This window comes from Saccopteryx leptura, chromosome 6, assembly GCF_036850995.1.
Source record: "Saccopteryx leptura isolate mSacLep1 chromosome 6, mSacLep1_pri_phased_curated, whole genome shotgun sequence".
Classification (NCBI taxonomy): Eukaryota; Metazoa; Chordata; class Mammalia; order Chiroptera; family Emballonuridae; genus Saccopteryx; species Saccopteryx leptura.
In genome coordinates this window covers 68,790,602-68,809,963 of record NC_089508.1, presented here as the reverse complement: position 1 = coordinate 68,809,963, position 19,362 = coordinate 68,790,602, and the positions used below count along the sequence as shown (strand labels likewise).

General features: G+C 45.9%; 1 protein-coding gene across 1 annotated transcript in view; it reads right to left on the bottom strand.

Moving 5' to 3' along the window:
- The window catches only part of TNFAIP8L3 (TNF alpha induced protein 8 like 3), a 49,082-nt gene extending 43,112 nt beyond the window's left edge, over nucleotides 1-5,970 (bottom strand). The window contains exon 1 of the mRNA XM_066342843.1: nucleotides 5,772-5,970. Coding sequence (XP_066198940.1) covers nucleotides 5,772-5,823 — 52 coding nt within the window. The 5' untranslated portion in view covers nucleotides 5,824-5,970. The remainder of the gene's footprint in view (nucleotides 1-5,771) is intronic.
- Between the last annotated feature and the right edge of the window lie 13,392 nt (nucleotides 5,971-19,362).

Here is a 19,362-nt window from a genome sequence, read left to right as displayed (position 1 = left end):
TTGAATGTGGGATTATTTACACGATCTCATGGTCACTGGCTTGAGCCCAAAGGTCACTGGCTTGAAGTTCAAGGTCATGGCTTGAGCAAGGGGTCACTGGCTCAGCTTGAGCCCCCTGGTCAAGGCACATATGAGAAGCAATCAATGAACAACTAAAGTGATGCAACTACAAGTTGATACTTCTCATCTCTCTCCCTTCCTGTCTTTCTATCTCTCTCTTGATTAAAAAAACAATAGCACACAATGACTGGTGTTGAGAGAACATATAAACAGAGATGAGGCTGAGGTATAATCCCAGGCAAGGGAGTCAGGAATCTTCATGTACCGGCTCAGGCTGTGGCAATCGGCATCTGTGCCCTCTCTTCCCATCTGATCTCAAGCCCTGGAGGACAGGATGGACTGTGTCCTTATCTCTCTTCACAACCCCTATACTTTCCAATATACTGTCCCAGACAGTGCAAGAAAGCTTAAAACAATGAAGCAAACCAAATATGAAAAGAAAGCTTTGGTAGCTCTACTTCATTGAACAGGTTTCTGGTTGTCTCTCTGGCCTTTCAGCGCAAAGTTCTCAGGAAACTCGTCAAGATGCTCAGTTATTTATTATGTCCATAAAAATCTCAGGAACATGAAACCACAAGACATGGTTCTGACTCTCAAAGCAGCTACAGCCCACTGTGTGGAGAAGGCAGAGGACCCTGAAATGTCCACAAACAGGAATAAGACATGGGACTGGGACTAAGAGCCAAGTCGTGCATCATCCCCAGGAGATCCCTGCCTTCGGTCAGCCAGTTCTTCAATCATCAATCTGTCAGCTGACAAAGGTTACTGAACAACCTCCTCCAGGAACCTAAGAGAATCAACAAACTCGAGAACCTCACCATCCCCCAAAACCAATGCCCTGGAATGATTAACTGTCTACAGGGAGAAAGTACCTTTAGCCCAAACATCACTAAGTGCCTGATGGAAAGAGGGGCTGCATTTCCCTGCCTTCACCCTAACTCAACATACCAGTCTCCCTCGCTCTCCCTTTCACTGCGTTTATCCAATCTGTCATCAACTTCTGTTGTTTGTTTCTCTGAAATGGCATCTGCATTCTTTCTCGTCTGCCTCGCCTAGGTCATCCCCACATTTCGTGTCTGTCACATGTGGCTTCTGCAGACCCAGCTCTCAGCTGGACACATTTCTGCTCAACAGTCAGCTTAAGGGGGCTCTTGAATCATCATCAAGATCAAGTTAGTAAGACCTCTTATAAGTAGCGCTTCCTACAGTCATCTAACTTTATTTCCCAGCATTCCTTAGCCTAGTATGTGCTCACCACTCTAGTCATTTCCCTGTTTATTTGTGCATTTGCTCAAGTGGTATCTGACTTCTGACACCCTTCCTCTTCTTGGCCACCAATCAAATCCTATGCGCTCTTTGCCACGTTGTTTACATGGACCAAACTTAGGACCTAGGTGGTGGGGAGACCAGGAAGGTCAATGTTAGGAATCTGCTGTTTTCCCACTTACTTTACTGCCTTAAAGTTCTCCTACCTCATCCTCACACTGTGGCAAAGAAATACTTTGCTGCGGTACCTATCCAGCCATAGGGAAGCCTCATCAGCTTGGCTGCCCTGGACCAGCTAGCTGTGAAGGAGCTTGTCTTCCTCCAGCTGTGTAGACTATCAGTTTTACAAGCCAGAAAGAGAAAAGAGCTGATACTGCTAATGTTTACTCTCTTGTTGCATCTTTGGAAAGATTCTCAATCACTGCCAAGTTAACACACCAAGCTCTAGGGTTTCTGAGTGATAGAGAGTGGGTTTGCCAAAGGAGAGACTGCCAAGCTGGGTCTCTGGAATGAATTCAGTGTTCCATAAACCCGCCTCTCTCCTAATCATAGAAAGAACCATAAAACAACAACAACAAAAAAGGCAGAGCTGCAGGCAGCAGAATGACAGAAGCATCATCCTGTGCTTCCTGAAAAACAGAAGATGCAGATTGAGACAAATCTCATCCCCACTTCACCCTCCTAGGCAGGGTGTTGCTAGATGAGAGATCTATTCAGCCAGCATCGAATAGATCTTTGGGAAAGTCTTTGTAAAGGGGCAAAGAGTAGGTGGGCCTCAGGGATTTCCTCACTTCTCTGCCAACTCATCTCTGGTGAGATGGGGCAAAAATGGAAGTGAGAATGGTGAGTACCTTCTGTGCCTCTTGTTACCTTGAAGAAAAAAATGTGTTTTTGGGGAGAGGGTTACACTCTCTTCTGTGAAAGTGGCTAACCTCCAGGTTAGCAGATGGATTGGGTAAGGGGTTCTCTGTTTTTCACAACTTTCCCCAGTGAAAGAGAAAAGGGGTGGGAAAGCAGTAGATTTAAAAGTCCCAGCCCTGGCCGGATAGCTCAGCATTGTCCTGAAGCACAGAAGTTGCTAGTTTGATTCCTGGTCAGGGCACATACAGGAACAGATCAATGTTCCTATCTATCTCTTTCTCCCTGCCTCTCTTGCTAATCAATAAAATAAAAAATAATTTGAAAAGATAGTCAGATCTTCTGATTTTAAAAATAAAATTGAAAAATATCTCCATATTCATATCTTGAGCTGGAAGATGATGAAGGAGAAAAAGCATAAATTATAAATAATCTCCCCAAAACAAACAGGTAAACGCGTGCGCGCGCGCGCGCGCACACACACACACACACACACACACAAACACAGGAGAGAATGAGAGTGTAAAGGAGAAAATTAAAAAAGAAATCTCTCAGCCTGATCAGGTGGTGGAGCAGTGGATAGAGCGTCGGACTTGGATGTGGAGGACCCAACTTCGAGACCCCAGGGTCACCAGCTTGAGCACGGGCTCATCTGGTTTGAGCAAAAGCTTACCAGCTTGGACCTAAGGTTGCTGGCTTGAGCAAGGGGTTACTTGGTCTGCTGAAGGCCCACGGTCAAGGCATATATGAGAAAGCAATTAATGAACAACTAAGTTGTCGCAACAAAAAACTGATGATTGATGCTTCTCATCTCCATTCCTGTTTGTCTGTCCCTATCTCTCTCTCTCTCTCTGACTCTCTCTCTGTCTCTGAAAAAAAAAAAAAGAAATCTCATTAGACAATTATATTAGTGTGAAAATAATGACAGTACTAATTCTCTTACACATGCCTGTGGTCTACATTTTACGAAGCACTGAGGTGCATTATTTAGCATTAGTTTTACAACACATAATCCAATCAGGTGACAGTCAAAATAGCTACTATTTACTGAATGAGTATCAGGAACACTTTCATGTGTTATTTAATTCTTACAACCCCATTGTGGACTATTTTTAATCCTCATTTTACAGAGAGGGAAACTGAGGTTTGGAAAGGATCTAGGTCTTTCTGATTCCACAGTCCAGGCTCTTGTGAGGCCCATCTTAGGGCAGGGCTTTCTCACGGGTTCAGGAAGGGCAAGGCATTGAGGAGAAAGGAGCCCTTATATCTCAACTCCCTATGAAGTAGTACACACACACATACACACACACACACATACACACACACACACACAAATGTTCCAAATGCTTTCCAGTCCTTGTTAGTTACACACCCATCCAGCTTGCACAGATACAGGTCCAGCTGAATGCCACACTCCTTACAGGGACAAAGGTCAGCCCCAATGGATACAACATACCTGTCATTTAACCTGCATCTATCTGAAGCTGCCACAGTCTCCATTTGACAGGGTGCAGCCACAACAAGGTGGTGAATTAACATCAAGCTTTGAGGCTTTGTCATGAAGAATACTTTAATACTGAAAATGATGAGTGAGACTGAATGCCATTTAGCAGAATGGCTTGTGACAGTCAAATAAATGTTCAACTTGTGGGATTCACACACACAGAGAAAGAAGAAATGACTGTAGAGAAACAGCAAGGTAAAACAAATGATAGCAGCTCACAAGAGCTGGCTGCTCCATTCTTCATCCGACTGTCTGACCTCAGTGGGAATGTTTGCTGTTAGCTGTGCAAAGGCCTTCCGACACAGACATAACACATGCAGACACTCAGGGTTGTGCTGGCTGGAAGGAGCAGCAACATGGCCCTTAAGAACACCTTCCCTCCCCTTTCACCCAAGCGTCAACTCTTCTAGAATGTTCCCTTCACCATTCTTCTTCTCCTTCCCCAACATCAATGCCAAAGGAGATCTGAGGGTGCGGGCAGGGAGAGCCTGTTAGTTCCTGGGATTTTGAGAGTGAAGTGTCAGTGTTACTGCCCCCACTCCCGGAATTCTGAAGATAGACACACACACAACACCTAATGGAACTTTTAAACGATGTGAGAAAGGTCACAAGCCACCAGTGAAATGAAATATTGGTGTTATATAGTTATGGACACATATAGATTGGCAAAGGGTTCATGTTTATTAATTATATCTGCACATACCTACACAAAGCTAGTGGCCTTTGCGCACACACAGGAATCCTCACAGGCATCTTGGCCATGCCACCATTTCTTTCTGCAGCCTCTTCCCTTCCCACCCATCTGAAGGTGTTGACCACAGCCGCCCTGTGAGAGGGTGAGGGGTATGATGCGGGGTAAAGGGATTCACTCCACCCTTGGCTACTTCCTCACTGTGAGATGTGGGCAACCCACCATAATCCTTGGCTAGGTGCTGTGAAGATAAAAGGAAATAGCACTTGTAGGGCCCTTGGCACAGTGCCTGGTACTGTCCTGCTTGGTTCTAGAGCCTGCTTCCTATATTCAATCCAGTGCTGGTCACTTGGTCCCCACCCTTAGAACACTAGTCTGATGCTGGGAAGAGTGGGGACTCGTCCAAGACCTCGGGTCTATACCAGGTGGGTCCGAGCTCTCAGGTCACAGGTCTGCTGGGTAGGGCTAGCTTTTAGGGTCACAGAGGGAGCCGCAGAAGAAAAAAAGAAAAGAAAAAAAAAAGATACACGTGGTGCGGGCGTTCTGGTCTCTGGCGCGTGGACCCAGGGCGGAGGGTGCAGTCGGCCAGTGGAGGCGGGTAGAACCCAGCAGTAACTCGACCCAAGGCTGTGGGTGGCTTCCTCCTGTTGCTCAGTATCGGAGAGAGGCGGGGGAGGACATTCATTTTTTCTTAAGTAAGCATCCACCCATTGCTTTAATAACTATCGATTGTGAAAAGCCGGTGGCGCCTCTTAAAGGCGAAGCCCGGCTCACGTGCGCCCCCGCGTCTGTGTTCCAGCACCCCTCCGCGGGGACCTTTTGCGCAGGTTCAGGACAAGCGGTGGGCAAACGCTTCTGCACCGGCTGGTTCTAGCAGCCTCCGGAACGCAGCCACTAGCTGTGGATTGACTCCTGCTTGTCCACCCGTGGGGCTTTTCCTTCCCGAGTTCCCATTCATAACAGCGCCCTGGGTCACCTGTTCCCCAGAGTCCGCGGCGTCTCGGCTTCGAGGACGGGGCCAGAGCTCGGAAAGTTATTTCAAAAGGCAAATGTGTTGCAACCCTCGCTGCCGCAAACTACAGAACACGAATTTCCTGAACCCTTCCCCACCCCCACCTAGTCCGGGCGACCCGAGTCCGCCGCAGGAGTCCTGCAGCGCGGAGACCCACACGCAAATGCACCTCCTCTGCCTCCTGCGTGCCCGAGTGCAAAGAGAGAGAAAGCCCGAAAGCAAACTCAGCACGGAGCAATCGCCAGTCTTGGCCTGGAAGGGACCAAGCTGATGGGGATCAGTCTCCCGCCTGGCAGCTCGGAGAAATACTTGTGATTTCCTGCCCTCACCTCTCCTCCCGGTCCCAGGCCCCCCGCTGGGCTGCCACGACCCCTCAGTACCTGCAGCGGTCATGGGCTCGCCCTCGCTTTGCTCGCCGGAATCCGAATCCATGCTGCGGGGTGGTGACTGGACGTCCACAGCCGCCCGCCCGTCTGCGGGGCGCTCGGGGTGGACGTCCTGGCCTGTGCTGTCCCGCACACTCGGTGCGGTCAGCCGGGAGGCGGCAGCCGGGGTGGTGCGGTCTGGGCAGTTTGCGGCGCCTGCGGCCAGCGGGCGGCTCCGCAGAGACAAGAGCCTCCAGTGCCCCGCTCCGGGTGCCCGCCGGCCGCCCGCCCGTGCCGGCGCGAGAGGCAAGCGTGGGGCGGAGGGAGGGGCGCGCCGGGAGAGAAGGGAGGAGAGAGAGGGGAGGCGCGAGCCGGAGGAGCGGGAGCTGCCGGCGCCCCGCGGGCTCCAGACTGGGGTTAAATACCCTGGGGGCGGTGCCACTCCTCCTACCCGCGCCTGGCGTGGGGAGCCCGGGACTTGCGGAGCGCGGCTGCGAGGTTGCAGGCTAGCGAAGCCAAGCTCTTTCTCTTGGGGGTGGCCAAGTATGGAAGGATTCTTAGGTGAAGAGGTGCCTCTACCCAAGTAGGAAAAGGTGAGGTTCTGAGTGAGAGGGAGTCCGGGCAGCTCGGGTTTGACTGCGACTCCACCGCTTGGAGACCTTGGGCGAGTGACTCAACTTCCTTTTTCCCACTTGGAAAATGGGAAAAATGAGAGTTTCCTTTTTGTCCGGAATGTTTTGGGAGCGAATATGAGAATGCAAGCGAGCGTCCAAGAGCAGGGCCTGGTACCCAGAGAGAAGGTAAACAGCATCCGGCAGGTAATGCCAGCTCTGGCTGTTCTTCTCCAGGCGCGGGCGGGGCAGGTGGACCAGCCGCTGTGGAGCTGGTTCGAGGACTGGGAGCCCTGTTTCACGTCAAAGGCGGACACCGCCCTCCCAGACTCAAGGGGCAAGAATTGATTTTAAAACATTTCCTTTGTGTTTAACATAAGAGTGCTAAACTTCCTCAATACCTCCTCTTTCCACTTAAAAATAAAAAGCATTTGTAGATTTATTCAGTAATTAAGAGACTAAGGAAAAACAATACACGGAGCAGTGGGGCCTCAGGAGATATTGATACTTTGTTGTTAATTCTTGACAATCCACACATTCGTACTTGTCTCCCTGAATTATCAGCTCCCATACATGCCTAACCTTAGGCCAACTTCTCTTCATATGAAGTGTAGGCAGAAAATACAGACTGACTTGACTGACCTGATGAAAATGAAACCAGGAAGAGAAAGTTCTCTAAAAAGCACAATTTATTGAGTGTTTCCTATGTGCACTCCTACAGTGACCCAGTGAAAAATATAAGTAGAGCCATTTGAAAATTCTTTGTTGGAGGTCAAAATACTTTATAGAATTTAATCTATATTGTTATCTCCATTTTATAGATGTGGAAACTGAATTTCAGAGAGAGTAGATGACTTTCCTCTTAGAGTAGAAAACTCTCCTGTGGTCTCAGGCCCAGTAAGTGGGTGAGCAGGGACTTGAAATAGGGATATGTGATGTCCAGACCTGCTCCTAATGTTGAGATGAGGTCTAATGTCACAAGTGAGTTTGGCCTTTTACCTGGAGGCTGTTTCCTTTAGTGAGGTATGGGTTTCACGGAGTGCAAATACAGCCCTACTTAGTGTTGTCAGAAAATGTTTCCTGGATGACCAAATGCATGGACTTTGATAAAAAGTTAGATGGATTTCTATGAAGGGTGGAAAGAGCTCCACTCCAGATGTGTGACCTTGGGCAAATGGCTTAACCTCCTTCAGTTTCTTCATGTGTTGGCATCTCCTTGATAGGGTGGTTGTAAAGGAATAAATGAAATAATGAGTGTGGAAGCGATGACCCAATCTGGCACACAGTTAGTGTTTGATAAGTGGAAAGAACACTCATTCTTAGATGTAATGGATCCGATTTAGAAAAACAAAATATTTAAAGTCACATTTTTTAAACAAAAAGAAAAAAGACATAGCAACATTTGGATAAAAGTTAATGCTCAAAAAACAAATAGGTGAGATCATTTTAAAAGGTTGCCTTCATAGCTTTGCCCTCTTAAGGAAGAACAATGATCATAGCATCAGAGAATACAGCATACTGGATTGAAAAGGCATCCAGCTTCCTATAAACACCACCAAAACATCTATGCATCACGGCAATGAAGGAAACAGGGAAGCTCACTGCTGGAATGTGGTCAGTAGTAAACAAAGTACTAGGAACTCACAAATCTTCCCATAGTCATCAGCTCTTGACTGAGTACCTAGTCCATTTGAGCCCAGAAATAAAGTGGGGGCTGGGGACTGCTGGTCAAAGTGCTCCTGAAGAAGTCTATGAAGTGAGTCTTTAATAAGTAACACTTATTCATTTCTCTGTTCCTATATTCCATCATAGTGTATTTCTGCAGAAGATTCAGACTTAGAATGAAAACTGAATGTGGAATTAAACAATGGAGAAGAGAGATCCAAACTAAACAAGGTCTCCATTCCAATTTCCGATGACACGCAATCTGTTGTCATGGGACAGCAAGACAAAAGGAAATGACTGCTGGTGAGGCTGTGCGTTTAATGAGGAATATTAGTGGGGCATACCTTATCTGTTCTCTCCCAGTGTGGAAAAATCTGTACAAGAGAAGGAAGCGCTTAAAATAGTATCATATGACCCTCAGCCCCACGAAAACAGTGAAATCTATGGTGGCGAATCTCCTTTACAAACCAAATCCTGGTATATGTCTTTAAAAAAAAGGAAAGAGAGAAAAAGCTCTTAGAAAACAGGAAAGGATTTCCGTAGTCCCTCCGTATATTTTTAGAAGAGTGGCATCACTTTGCAGACTTGAATCTAGAGTCTGAGGGTTATAAACCACTTTCTTCAGTGTTTCCACTACATCTTTTTCAGTCTGGCTGCTCTTCAGACACAGGGGGGTTTCTGTTATTCATCATTTCTTTGCTTCAGCTTAACAAAATTGTTGGCTTTTTAAGGAACTTGCCTGTCTGGTGGGGAAAACATATCTATTTGTAGAGTGTCAAGGAACAGATAATAAAATAGATCCATTTTTTTTGCTAACACAATAATACTTCTTTAATCCCAGCCTGTGCTATGACTCATCTGCCTGTCCCCTCTTGTGGGATGGAAAGGGAGCTGTCTGCAAAGCTTCGGCAGGCAGCTCGAAGGGAGGTTCCTCTCTCAAGCGAGGGCAGCTGCTCTGCTTCAGAAACCCACAGGGCTCTGGAACTGCTGTTTCTCTGGGCTGAAGTGGCCCTTGATACTTCATGAGGAGAGGTTGGCCAGGACAGCTCCATTTGTAGTAATTTGTCTGAAGGGGGCTTCTGCCCAGAGCCAAGCTGACCTCCATGGGCCTCTGGGCAAGCCAGACAGGGAGTCTGAGCTGGCTTCATGTCCATCTGGAAGAACAAGGTGCCAGAAGACAGCCTTTAAAGAATGGGCTTTTCCTGTTTCTTCCTGGCTAGCAAAAAGAAGTTTTATTGCCTCCCCTTATTTGAAAGCAATTCACATCACTAGAAAAACTGAAAAATACATAAAAAAAAAAATTTAAATTCATTCATAATTCCATCAGTTGCAATAACCGTTAACATTTTTTTTTTTTGTATTTTTCTGAAGCTACAATAGAAACGGGAGAGACAGTCAGACAGACTCCCGCATGCGCCCGACCGGGATCCACCCGGCACGCCCACCAGGGGGCGACGCTCTGCCCATCAGGGGGCGATGCTCTGCCCCTCCGGGGCGTTGCTCTGCCGCAACCAGAGCCACTCTAGCACCTGGGGCAGAGGCCAAGGAGCCATCCCCAGCGCCCGGGCCATCTTTGCTCCAATGGAGCCTTGGCTGCGGGAGGGGAAGAGAGAGACAGAGAGGAAGGAGAGGGGGAGGGTGGAGAAGCAGATGGGCGCTTCTCCTGTGTGCCCTGGCCGGGAATCGAACCTGGGACTTCTGCACGCCAGGCCGACGCTCTACCACTGAGCCAACCGGCCAGGGCAACATATTGTTTGAAAATAATTCCCTTTGTGGTGTATAGCATTCCATTTTTGTAACTTGCTTTTTCCTTTTAAAAATATGTTGTAAACATCATTGATTTTTAATGGTTTCACAGTATTTCTGTTGTGTGGGTATACTATAGTGTGTTTAAACATTCTTCTTTTGTTGGACATAGAGGTTGTTTAGAATTTTCTGTTATAATAGCATCAGTGAACGTCGTCATGTCTAAATCTTTGCAAGCATCTTTACTCACCGTCTGTGTACTTTCAGCCGCCTCATTTGGTCCTGGGAGAGAGAAACAAGAGAAAATTGTAACTAACAAAATAATTGTAAATGTCCTGAGACTTTAAAGTTATAAAGAATTTCTGTGGACGTGATACCCTCTTGGCAGAGGGTGGATTATTTGAGTTCATTTTTGCTTTTTATCAAGCATTGATTGAGCCCAGAGGGGGTTCCTGTAGGATGTGTAGAGGGGTGGAAAATTTCCTTCCATGTTTTTATTGTGGATGCTGTGTCCTCTGAAGAGCCCCATTCAAGTCCAGACACCTTGTGGGAGGCAGGGGGTGGATGAGGCGGGCAAATTGGATATCAGGCTGTTCTCCCAGGTTCTTATTTCTGCGCTGGTTAGCTGCCTATGGGACAGCCTCCTGAGCAGCTAATGCAGTTATAGTGATTCTAAAGCACTGATTCAGAGGGAGAGGGAAATTGAGACAGAGGGAGGCGGAAGGGAAAGAGGGAGAGAGACAAAATAACTCGGTAGGTCCAATCGCTGTTGTGCTTTAGCTCAGTTTCTCAGGTTGTTGGTAAGCCTCTTAAACAGCAGGACCAGCCTTAGAGGTCTAGCCCTGCTGGGAGTCTCCCTGCTGACATATGGTGTCTGGTCCCGCTTGTGGCATTCACGTTGGAAGCTGCAGGATATGTCTGTGCTGAACTGGAGCTGTTCTTACAAGGGTCCATATGCCTTTTATAAGGGCACCTAAGTGACTATTTTAGCTGTGCCATGCATGTGTCTTCCCATATTCCTGGATCCTTACACAGATCTGTGGCATGGAAAGGGTCAATAATTATTCATACTGGGCAGAAGAGGGGGTCAATACCCATGAGGCTTAAGCAGCCACTAGAGTCCTTTAAGTTTTTAGGAAGATAAATGTATCCAAAGACTGGATAGGAGCCATATTGCCCCAGTTTTTAAGGCTTCCCTACCTAGGAAACCTTGACTCATGGTTCTTAGTTAAAGTAGTGGGAGGTCTCCGGAAGGGTGACACAGAGTTCTGTCCTTAGATGTGGTCTATTTTATTATTTTTTTTTTAATCAGTGATATAGAAAATAAAACTAAATAAGTAAATAAAGAAAATCAGTGATTTAAAGGATGACTTTTGTTGTACATATCAAATGTGTAGATGACCCTGCTAGGACAGGTTAAGAAAGTGTTGGGATTATATGAAGAAGATATGTGGGTCTTGCTTGTCTATAAACTCAACATAGTCAACAGTGGAATAACTGCATTGCTACAAGAGAGCAGAAATAGTCCTCCTCTATCTGGGCTGGTATTATGGACACCTGGGCTCTAGTGAACATGCTGCGCCACATTTTAAGGAGCCATACCAGGGAGCTCCTGGAGGAGTGGAACCAGAATGAAGGAGGAGGCTTGGAAAGCATTCTGCATGAAGTTTGAGTATCAAGCTGTGTAAGAAAGAAAATGAGGCATGACAAGATGGATGTCCTCATGTGTGAAGAACTATACTCTATGCTGATGGGGGACTTATGGGTAGGTATTATAAGAAAGTAGAATTTGGACAAGCCTGCTTGTCCTCAGATCTATTTCTTGCCCTTTCTCAGCTATGTATGGAAGAGGGCTGACCCCTGCAGGCTGTGTTTGTAAGCTGGTTGCTAGCTGGATCCAGCCAACATGAGGTGCTGACAGAGGATTGGAGAGCAGGGGAAAGAAGAGCCAAAATATTCTCTTCAATCCTCTCTCCCTCAGATCTTGGTCCATCTGGTGACCACAGCCCCTGAGTCCCAAGTCACAATACTTCCTCCCTTTTGTACCTCCACCCCAAGGTGTCATTGGCTTTCTGCTGTTGCTAATATCTAGGTTGCCACATTGTTCTCTGTTTGGCTTCTCAGCTCTTCCATCACCAGTTTCTTGTGTTACTCTTTTGAAAAAATATAACATAGCTTCTGCTTTCCTGGTTGGACCTTATTAGTATGGACACATAGAAAGAAGAAAGAGCATTTTAATGATTACAGGTGGATGGCCACATGTGGAGGCTGGAGTCCATGATCTTTAGGATTCTTGTGGAAGTTGGGGTATAGAGGCCAATGACATGCTCAAATCCTCACGTGGCAAAGTTGGGACTAGAACTCAAGGTGCTGGACCCCTCACCAGTACTCTTTTCTCTCCTCCTGCATGTGTCTTTATTAATTATCCACCTACTGTTTAGCTTAATCTATAGAAAGGAAAAACCGAGTCTCCTAAATTCTTTTTTTCTTTTAATTCTCTTGTAATGATGTCACAACCCAGTTCAATAATGCTTGCTTGCTAATTATTTTACAGAACAAATACTTGCCAAGTGTTGAGTGGAAACCTTTTCCTCCCTTCAAAACATTTGCTCCTTAGAAAAGCTAAATAGTTGTTTCAGTCTGGAAGACTTCATTTATGTAAGTCTCTGATTTCATAACATCTGTATTGAATCGAGAGCTGTAGAAGAAGAGGGCTGTTCAAGGTCACCTTGACTAACTCCATCACTTTTGATGTATAGTTAAAAAAACAAACAAACCAAAACAACAACAACAAAAACAAATCCAGAAAGATGGAACAGCTTGCCAAAATTAAAAGCAAAAGTGAGACTAGAGCCCAGGTCTCCGGCTCTAATTCAGGATACCCATCATGCCATCAGGCTCCTTTGTGGGCCCTTTACTCTCCTTCACTACATCAGTTTTCAATCTGCTTCTGCCTTCTGTGCCCAAATCTCTTTCCCCAATATTAATCCTTACCCTCTTTTACCTCTTGCACGCCGGTTTGCAGTAGCCTATCTTTACCTGAAATGGAATGATCAAATGCAGGACTTGACCAACTCCTCTTTTTAATTTCTTCATCTCATCCATGACTTCCTTCTATTTCTTTCTCTTCCTCCCCACCCTCCTCTTCTGGATTCTCAAGCTTTCTATTCCTCTCTCCCCTCTAGCCAACATTTTCTTTCCCACCCAGTCTTCCATTGGCATTGTTCTTTAATAATTGATCTCTCTCTTCTGTGTTCAAAGCTAATCTGCCTGGTTGAAGCTGTCAACACTTGTGAGGGAGGAATCTTCCAAGCACAGAATATGATTTCTGGTTGCCATAAACTTTTGCTCATTCTCTGAGGACAGCCATAAATTAATGTCATCCCTTGGCAGGAGCCCTGGTCCAGTCTCTATTACTTCCCTGGTTTCTCCACGGTGGATATAAACATTTAATACCTCAAGCAATATGTATAGATGGTCAATCCTCCCATGGCAAGAATATCTAATTTATTTTAGTTTATACCGTTAACACATATGGTCTCATGGGAGTTTCCAGTGTTTCAACAGCTTTCTCCTTTGGCTGTAGTATCACAGTTGGTCTTTAGATCGTTCCAAATTTTGTTTGTTTAGGCATTTGTGAGTGATTAGATTTATTGAGGCTCTTTCTGATAATGTCATTATAATGCAATATTTGAGTCACAATGACCTTGTTTAAATGAACAAATTCCCCCCCCCCTCCACAAACAGACACATTGACACCATATTTCCAGTTGGCTTAATTATATTCTTCCAAATTCTGTGTTGCTTTCTTCCAATGTGGAGTCTGTCAAGTCACATGATTGTCAGATTCCATGAACTCAGTTCACCCTTCACATACTTATACTTTAATTTCTCTTGATGAAGTTGGTAAGTCTAAAGATCAAGGGATCAAGTACTGGATTTCTGTTTCAGAAATAAGTGCTGAGGACGCCTGTTTCCTTCCTTAGTATAATGACAGTGCTGCAAACGGGAATGGGGAGTGACCCACAGGGAAGAGGACAGCTTTGGACACCATAATGCTCTCCTGTCTTAGATACAGGAAGGAGGGTGGGGTCAGAGCAATGCTGACTCTCAGTTCTAAACAGTCACATCTTTCCAAAGACTCCATCATCGCGCAGGGTGCCAAACAGGCTCCCAGTTCCTCAGGCTGTAGACTTTAAATTAATTCCCTGATTTTTGTATTATTCTTACTTTGGCATTCACAGTCCTATCAAATTCCACTGCTCGTTTTTTCCCCAAGTCTCTTGATTTTACCCCTTTCTTTCCAAATCTGCAGTCTCCCTCTCCTGGTTCTTCACTTATGTATGTCCTGATTGCGGGTGTAACACTTTCTCCATCCTTGCCCAGATCTCCCTGCTCCCAAGCCAGAGCTCAAGGTCCCTCTTTTCACCTGAGAACTTGTACCTTTACCCTCTGCTCTGCTCTTCCCATCATGGCAGAGCCCTGACTATGTATCAAAACAAAGAAGTAGCCAGTCTAAGCAGTGTTGGGTTTGTCCCACGTCCACCCCGTTTCAGTTTGTCCTTACTTCCTGCCTTGCCCCGTGTTTAATTTCTCAGGCTCTCTGTGGCAGCCCCGTCCCTGGGGTGTGGCCTCCTTGCCCTGCTTACCCCACTGTCTCCCTGTCTCCCGCCTGCCAGCGGGTGTGCTTTGCTGTGATGGCTTGAGGTTTTGACTGGCTTGGCGTTGGTCCCTTCTGCCCGGTATTATCCTCATGGGAACTTTTGGCCCGTGTGCCCTGGTGTCCCTGCAGCCCTCATCCTGTAGTTGGCTTTGCCTCTGGACTACTCAGTGTTGGGTAATTTCTCTTGTGGTGGATTGAAGACACCTGGATTTTTGTCCTGGCTCTTCATAAACTTGACACGTGACATGAAGTAAGTCAGTGCTGCCTGTCCCAGCCCTCTTCAGATGCCAGTTTCGAAGACCTACACTTTGCATGCCTTGAACATGCCCCCCTCCCCACTTCCCTGCTAATGTACTGGTACTGACCAAGCCCCCTTCCACCTACAAGACTAGGGAGGTGATGAGTCTGGTAACCTGGTGTCCTGCGTGCCTGGGAACCCTCCATGTCTACCGATCCACGGTTTTCCCTTGGCTGTGCCTCGCAGAGTGTGTAAACCAGTGTGGTTAGGTTTTGCCTCAGTTTTGCTACTTGTACTCTTGGGTCCTCCTGGACATTGATTCTTTCTGAGGTTTGGCCATTTCCTATTACTTGAGGTAACACAAACAGTCAATTTTCATCTCCAGAGAGTTTACCTAATATAATCTGCCATTTGTGGACTCTTACTTTACTTTAAATATTAATTTCATTTGGTATTTTTGAGTGGCCATAAAAAAACTTTTTTAAACTACTAGTAGTCTTATCTTACAACACCAGTTGAAAGCATATAATCAGAAACCAGGAGAAGCCGGGAAGTAAAGGCCCCTGAGCTATCAATAAAGGTATCTTTGACTCAGGGGAGAATCCCTTAGGCTCTCACTCATAGACTGGTTTTCTTTCTTTACCCCCCAATTCTGTCTGGTGTGAGAACAAGAGGGAGGGGTGGAGCAGCCACTGCAGACAGCACCGGAGCCCTAGCGCAGGAGCATCTGTCCCCGCCCACATCCCCGCGGCACCCACCTGCCCCTACGTCCTGCTGGCTGCCTACTGAGGACGACTGCAGGCTTCCGGAAGTGCCAGGGGGAGCAGCTCTCAAAGAGTGATGGACAGGAACCGGGGATAAAATCCAGGTTTCTGTTCCTCCGGTGGGACAGTTCTGCCCAGTCTGGTAGAGGTCCTGGTGCCCTTGAGCCCCCGCGGCTGCAGCCCTGGGAAGATAACTCGCACCTGTAACCAGTGCACCCGTCTGTGCTGCCTCCCTTTTCCTGTCAGGTTCTCAGCCCCCACCGCTGCTTCCTGGAATCACATCCGAAACAAGCCACGTGCCCTCAAATCCTTATCTCAGAGGCTGTGCCTGGGGAACCTATCCCAAACCACCACACAAGAACAAAAAGCTGAGAAATGATGGGAAAAGAAACGAGAAGAACTCTGAAAAAGTAGAGATAAGAACTAAAGTATTTGGGGCCCTGGGACTTTAGCGAGGACCAGTGGAGCTCAAGGTCGGTGACATAATGACTGATGGCTATCCTCACGAGCTGGGTCTAGTATATTCTCTTTAGGAGTCCTGGGGAATAAGTACCACATTTTAGAAAAGATTTTGCCTGGAAGAGCAACAATAGGTTGTGATGCTTAAAGGAATAATTCATTGGCTATTGAGAAGCTTCTGTTTCCTGCACACCCCTTTCCTTAATTTATTAAGGTTTCAGTTGAACTAAAATCATTGCCTTCAAGCTTCAAAACCCCTGGTTCCAGCAGCTTTGTTCTTGTACATTTGTATTCTTCATGTTTTTTGTTGTCTTTGATTTTATCCTCTTCTGCCCCAGTTTGCATAATGGAGCTCTTTAAAAAAAAAAAAAAAAAAAAAAAGTCTGCCTTCCCACAGAAGCCCCCTTGTCCTCTTGGCCACCTCTGTGACCCTTCTTGTGCACCATTATCTCATTCTTGGGGTACAGGGATCTGCTCTGCATTCAGTATTCCAAAGGCCAGTACCCTGAGATTTGTACTTCTGTTTTGTTTCCAATCCAAATTGATTATTTTTTCGGTTTTCAGCCAGATGTTTGATATCATGTAAACACAGCTGGAAAGTGTTCCTGAACTGCTTACAGATGTACGCCAATGCAGTCCTTTCCAAATGATACATAATGATGCTCTGGGTCTATTTATATTCATCTCCTAGTCTCTGGCTTGAGTTTTAGCTATAAGACTAAGTCAGAAAAAAAGTGGAAAACTCATGTGTATGGGTGATTTGTCTACTTGATTGAAGACTCCAGATACTTAGAAATAGGAATTGACATCATTTTCCACTGAATGCTGGCATATCTATAGGTATGGTGTTAGGGACTGAATGTTTGTGCCCCCTTCAGATTCATACGTTGAAGCTCCAATTCCTGGTATTTGAAGATTGGGCCTTTGGGAGGTCATTAGGGTTAGATGAAATCGTGAAGGTAGAACCCTTATGATGAGATTAGTGCTCAAATAAGAAGAGACACCAGAGAGCAAGCACACAGGACGGTAGTAGCCACCTGCAGCCCACAGGGAGAGGCCTAGCAGAACCTGACCATGTTTGTACCTTGATCTCAGACTTCTAGCCTCCATAATTGTGAGAAATTTATTTTGATTTCTGTTGTTTAAGCCACCCACTTCATGGTATTATGTTAGGGCAGTCTGGTAGAATAATACACGTGGGGACCCAAATCTGTCAATCCATTTAGCACATGGTTACTGTAACTCTCAAACCTGTTGTATACCCATTTGGACCAAGCCAAGATCTTTTCAACTGATGTTTGGCACATGAAAGACACCCTTTAACCCTTTAGATCTACTCAATTCTTATCAAAATGTTGGTTGCAAGATATGTTATTTACCTGTGGTTGCATAAACGTCGTTGTAGCAGATTGCATTTTTTTAAAAATGGCAGCAACAATATCTCCTACCCACATACTTGTCTACAATGTGAGTTTGACAGGCTTCCTATTAAGAGCTGGGGTCTGTCTTCTTCCCACAATCTGAGTGGGTTTGTGACTTGCTTATAACCAAATTTAGTGAAAGGGACTCTGTATAACTTCTGAGGCTTGGCCAGAAGAGATTATATAGCTTCTGGCTAGTTATCTGGGGAACTCACCTGTGGAGTCCTGAGTTGCCATAGAAGAATTCCTACTACCCTTAGGCCTGCATGCAGTGAGGAAGCCATGGTAAAAAGGAAAGGCCATGTGTGAGCCCTCCTGCCCCAGCCAGCGGCCAGCAGCCAGACCAACAACCAGACATGTCAGTGAAAATGGCTTTATATTCCAGCTTTTGAGTGGACCCCTACATAAGCCTCTAACATTGTGGAGCAGAAATAAGCCATCCATGTTGTAGCCTCTCCAAATTCTTGGCCCACAAAACTGGAGGCAAATAAAATGGTAATTGTAAGTTTGGGCATAATTTGTTACGCATCTATAGTAACTGGAATGGATGTGTATTTCATTGATTCCTCTGTGACTAAAATCCCACTCCTGGGTCAAGTCAAGCCAACAGGAACCCTTCTTCCTTAGATCTTTCTTAAGCAGCCCTTGGATGGTGCCCTGTTTTATAGGAACAGGCAGGATCAGAGGCAGCTCTTCTGCAGAGATACTGTTGAGGACAGATAAAGTTCACTTAGAGCTTAATACAGGAAAAATTGTGTTTCCTGGAAGCAATTGATATATTGCACTTTTTTTTTGTATTATTATTATTATTATTATTATTGTAGTGAGATACAGAGACAGACTACTGCATGCACCCCATCCAGGATCCACCTGGCAACCCCTGTCTGGGGCTGATGCTCTGCCCAGCTGGGGCCACTCATAACCAAGCTATTTTTAGCACCTGAGGCAGAGGCTGGATAGAGCCATCCTTAGTTCCTGGAACCAATGTGTTCGAATCAATCAAGCCATGGCTATGGGAGAGGATGAGAGAGAAAGAAGGGGGAGCGGGGAGGGGAAAAGCAGATGGTCACCTCTCCTGTGTGCCCTGACCAGAAATCAAACCCGGGCTGGGTTGATGCTCTACCGCTGAGCCAACCAGCCAGGGCTGCACTTTGAATCTTACCTTTGCTCAACTTTCCCTCTTTTCTTTGGTTTCTGGGAAGCTCAGGACCAACTTTGTGACTAACTTGTAACAAGTAATTTTATTTCTTTATATCTCTTTGTATTTGTTTTTGTAAACTCCCTCAAAATGCTTTTAGAATAAGGTGGAATATAAATGAATTAATGGGAGGATGAATGTCCCACCAGTCGTTCTAGTATTTGAGAGTATTATTAGACTTAGTTGCGACATACAATTTTATTACAACTAACCACCAAACATAATCTACATTCTCTAAAACAAAAATGGAAGAAGCTAAAAAGAGCAGCCTAGATCAGAAGTTAAAAATAAAAAATATCCATCACAGAGACTATACCATCATTTAGTAAGCAGCACAGTGAGGCACTCAGACAGGGAAAGTAATATTTATAGAGAACTCTCAGGCATTTTCTACATCCTGTATGTACATGATTTTATTTAATCATAGTTATTCTGATAAAACAACCCGATGGGTATTTTATTTTGCAAATGAAGAGGCTCAGAGAAGTTAACAAGCTTGTCCAGGGTCACAGAGCTAAGTGAGAGAGCTGAGATTCAAACCCTATTTCCTTCCCACTTAGGGTGGGTGTCAATGACAACTTTGAGGCGCACATAAGTTAGAATACTTCCCCAGGTATGCCAAATCCTTTTCAAGTGAATGCTGTGCAGATGCATCTCTTCCATGGGAACGGGACTTCGTTGTAACCATTCATGGCTGAGGAGGGAGTCTGTGCCCTGTGGTGCGGCAGGCGGGAAGGCTGAGCCCCAGGACAGGGACAGTGACTCGCCTGCAAGAGACAGCCTCTTACACAACCACCACTTGCTGCGCTTTCAGAACGGGATGCTTAATTTTCTTTCCCCC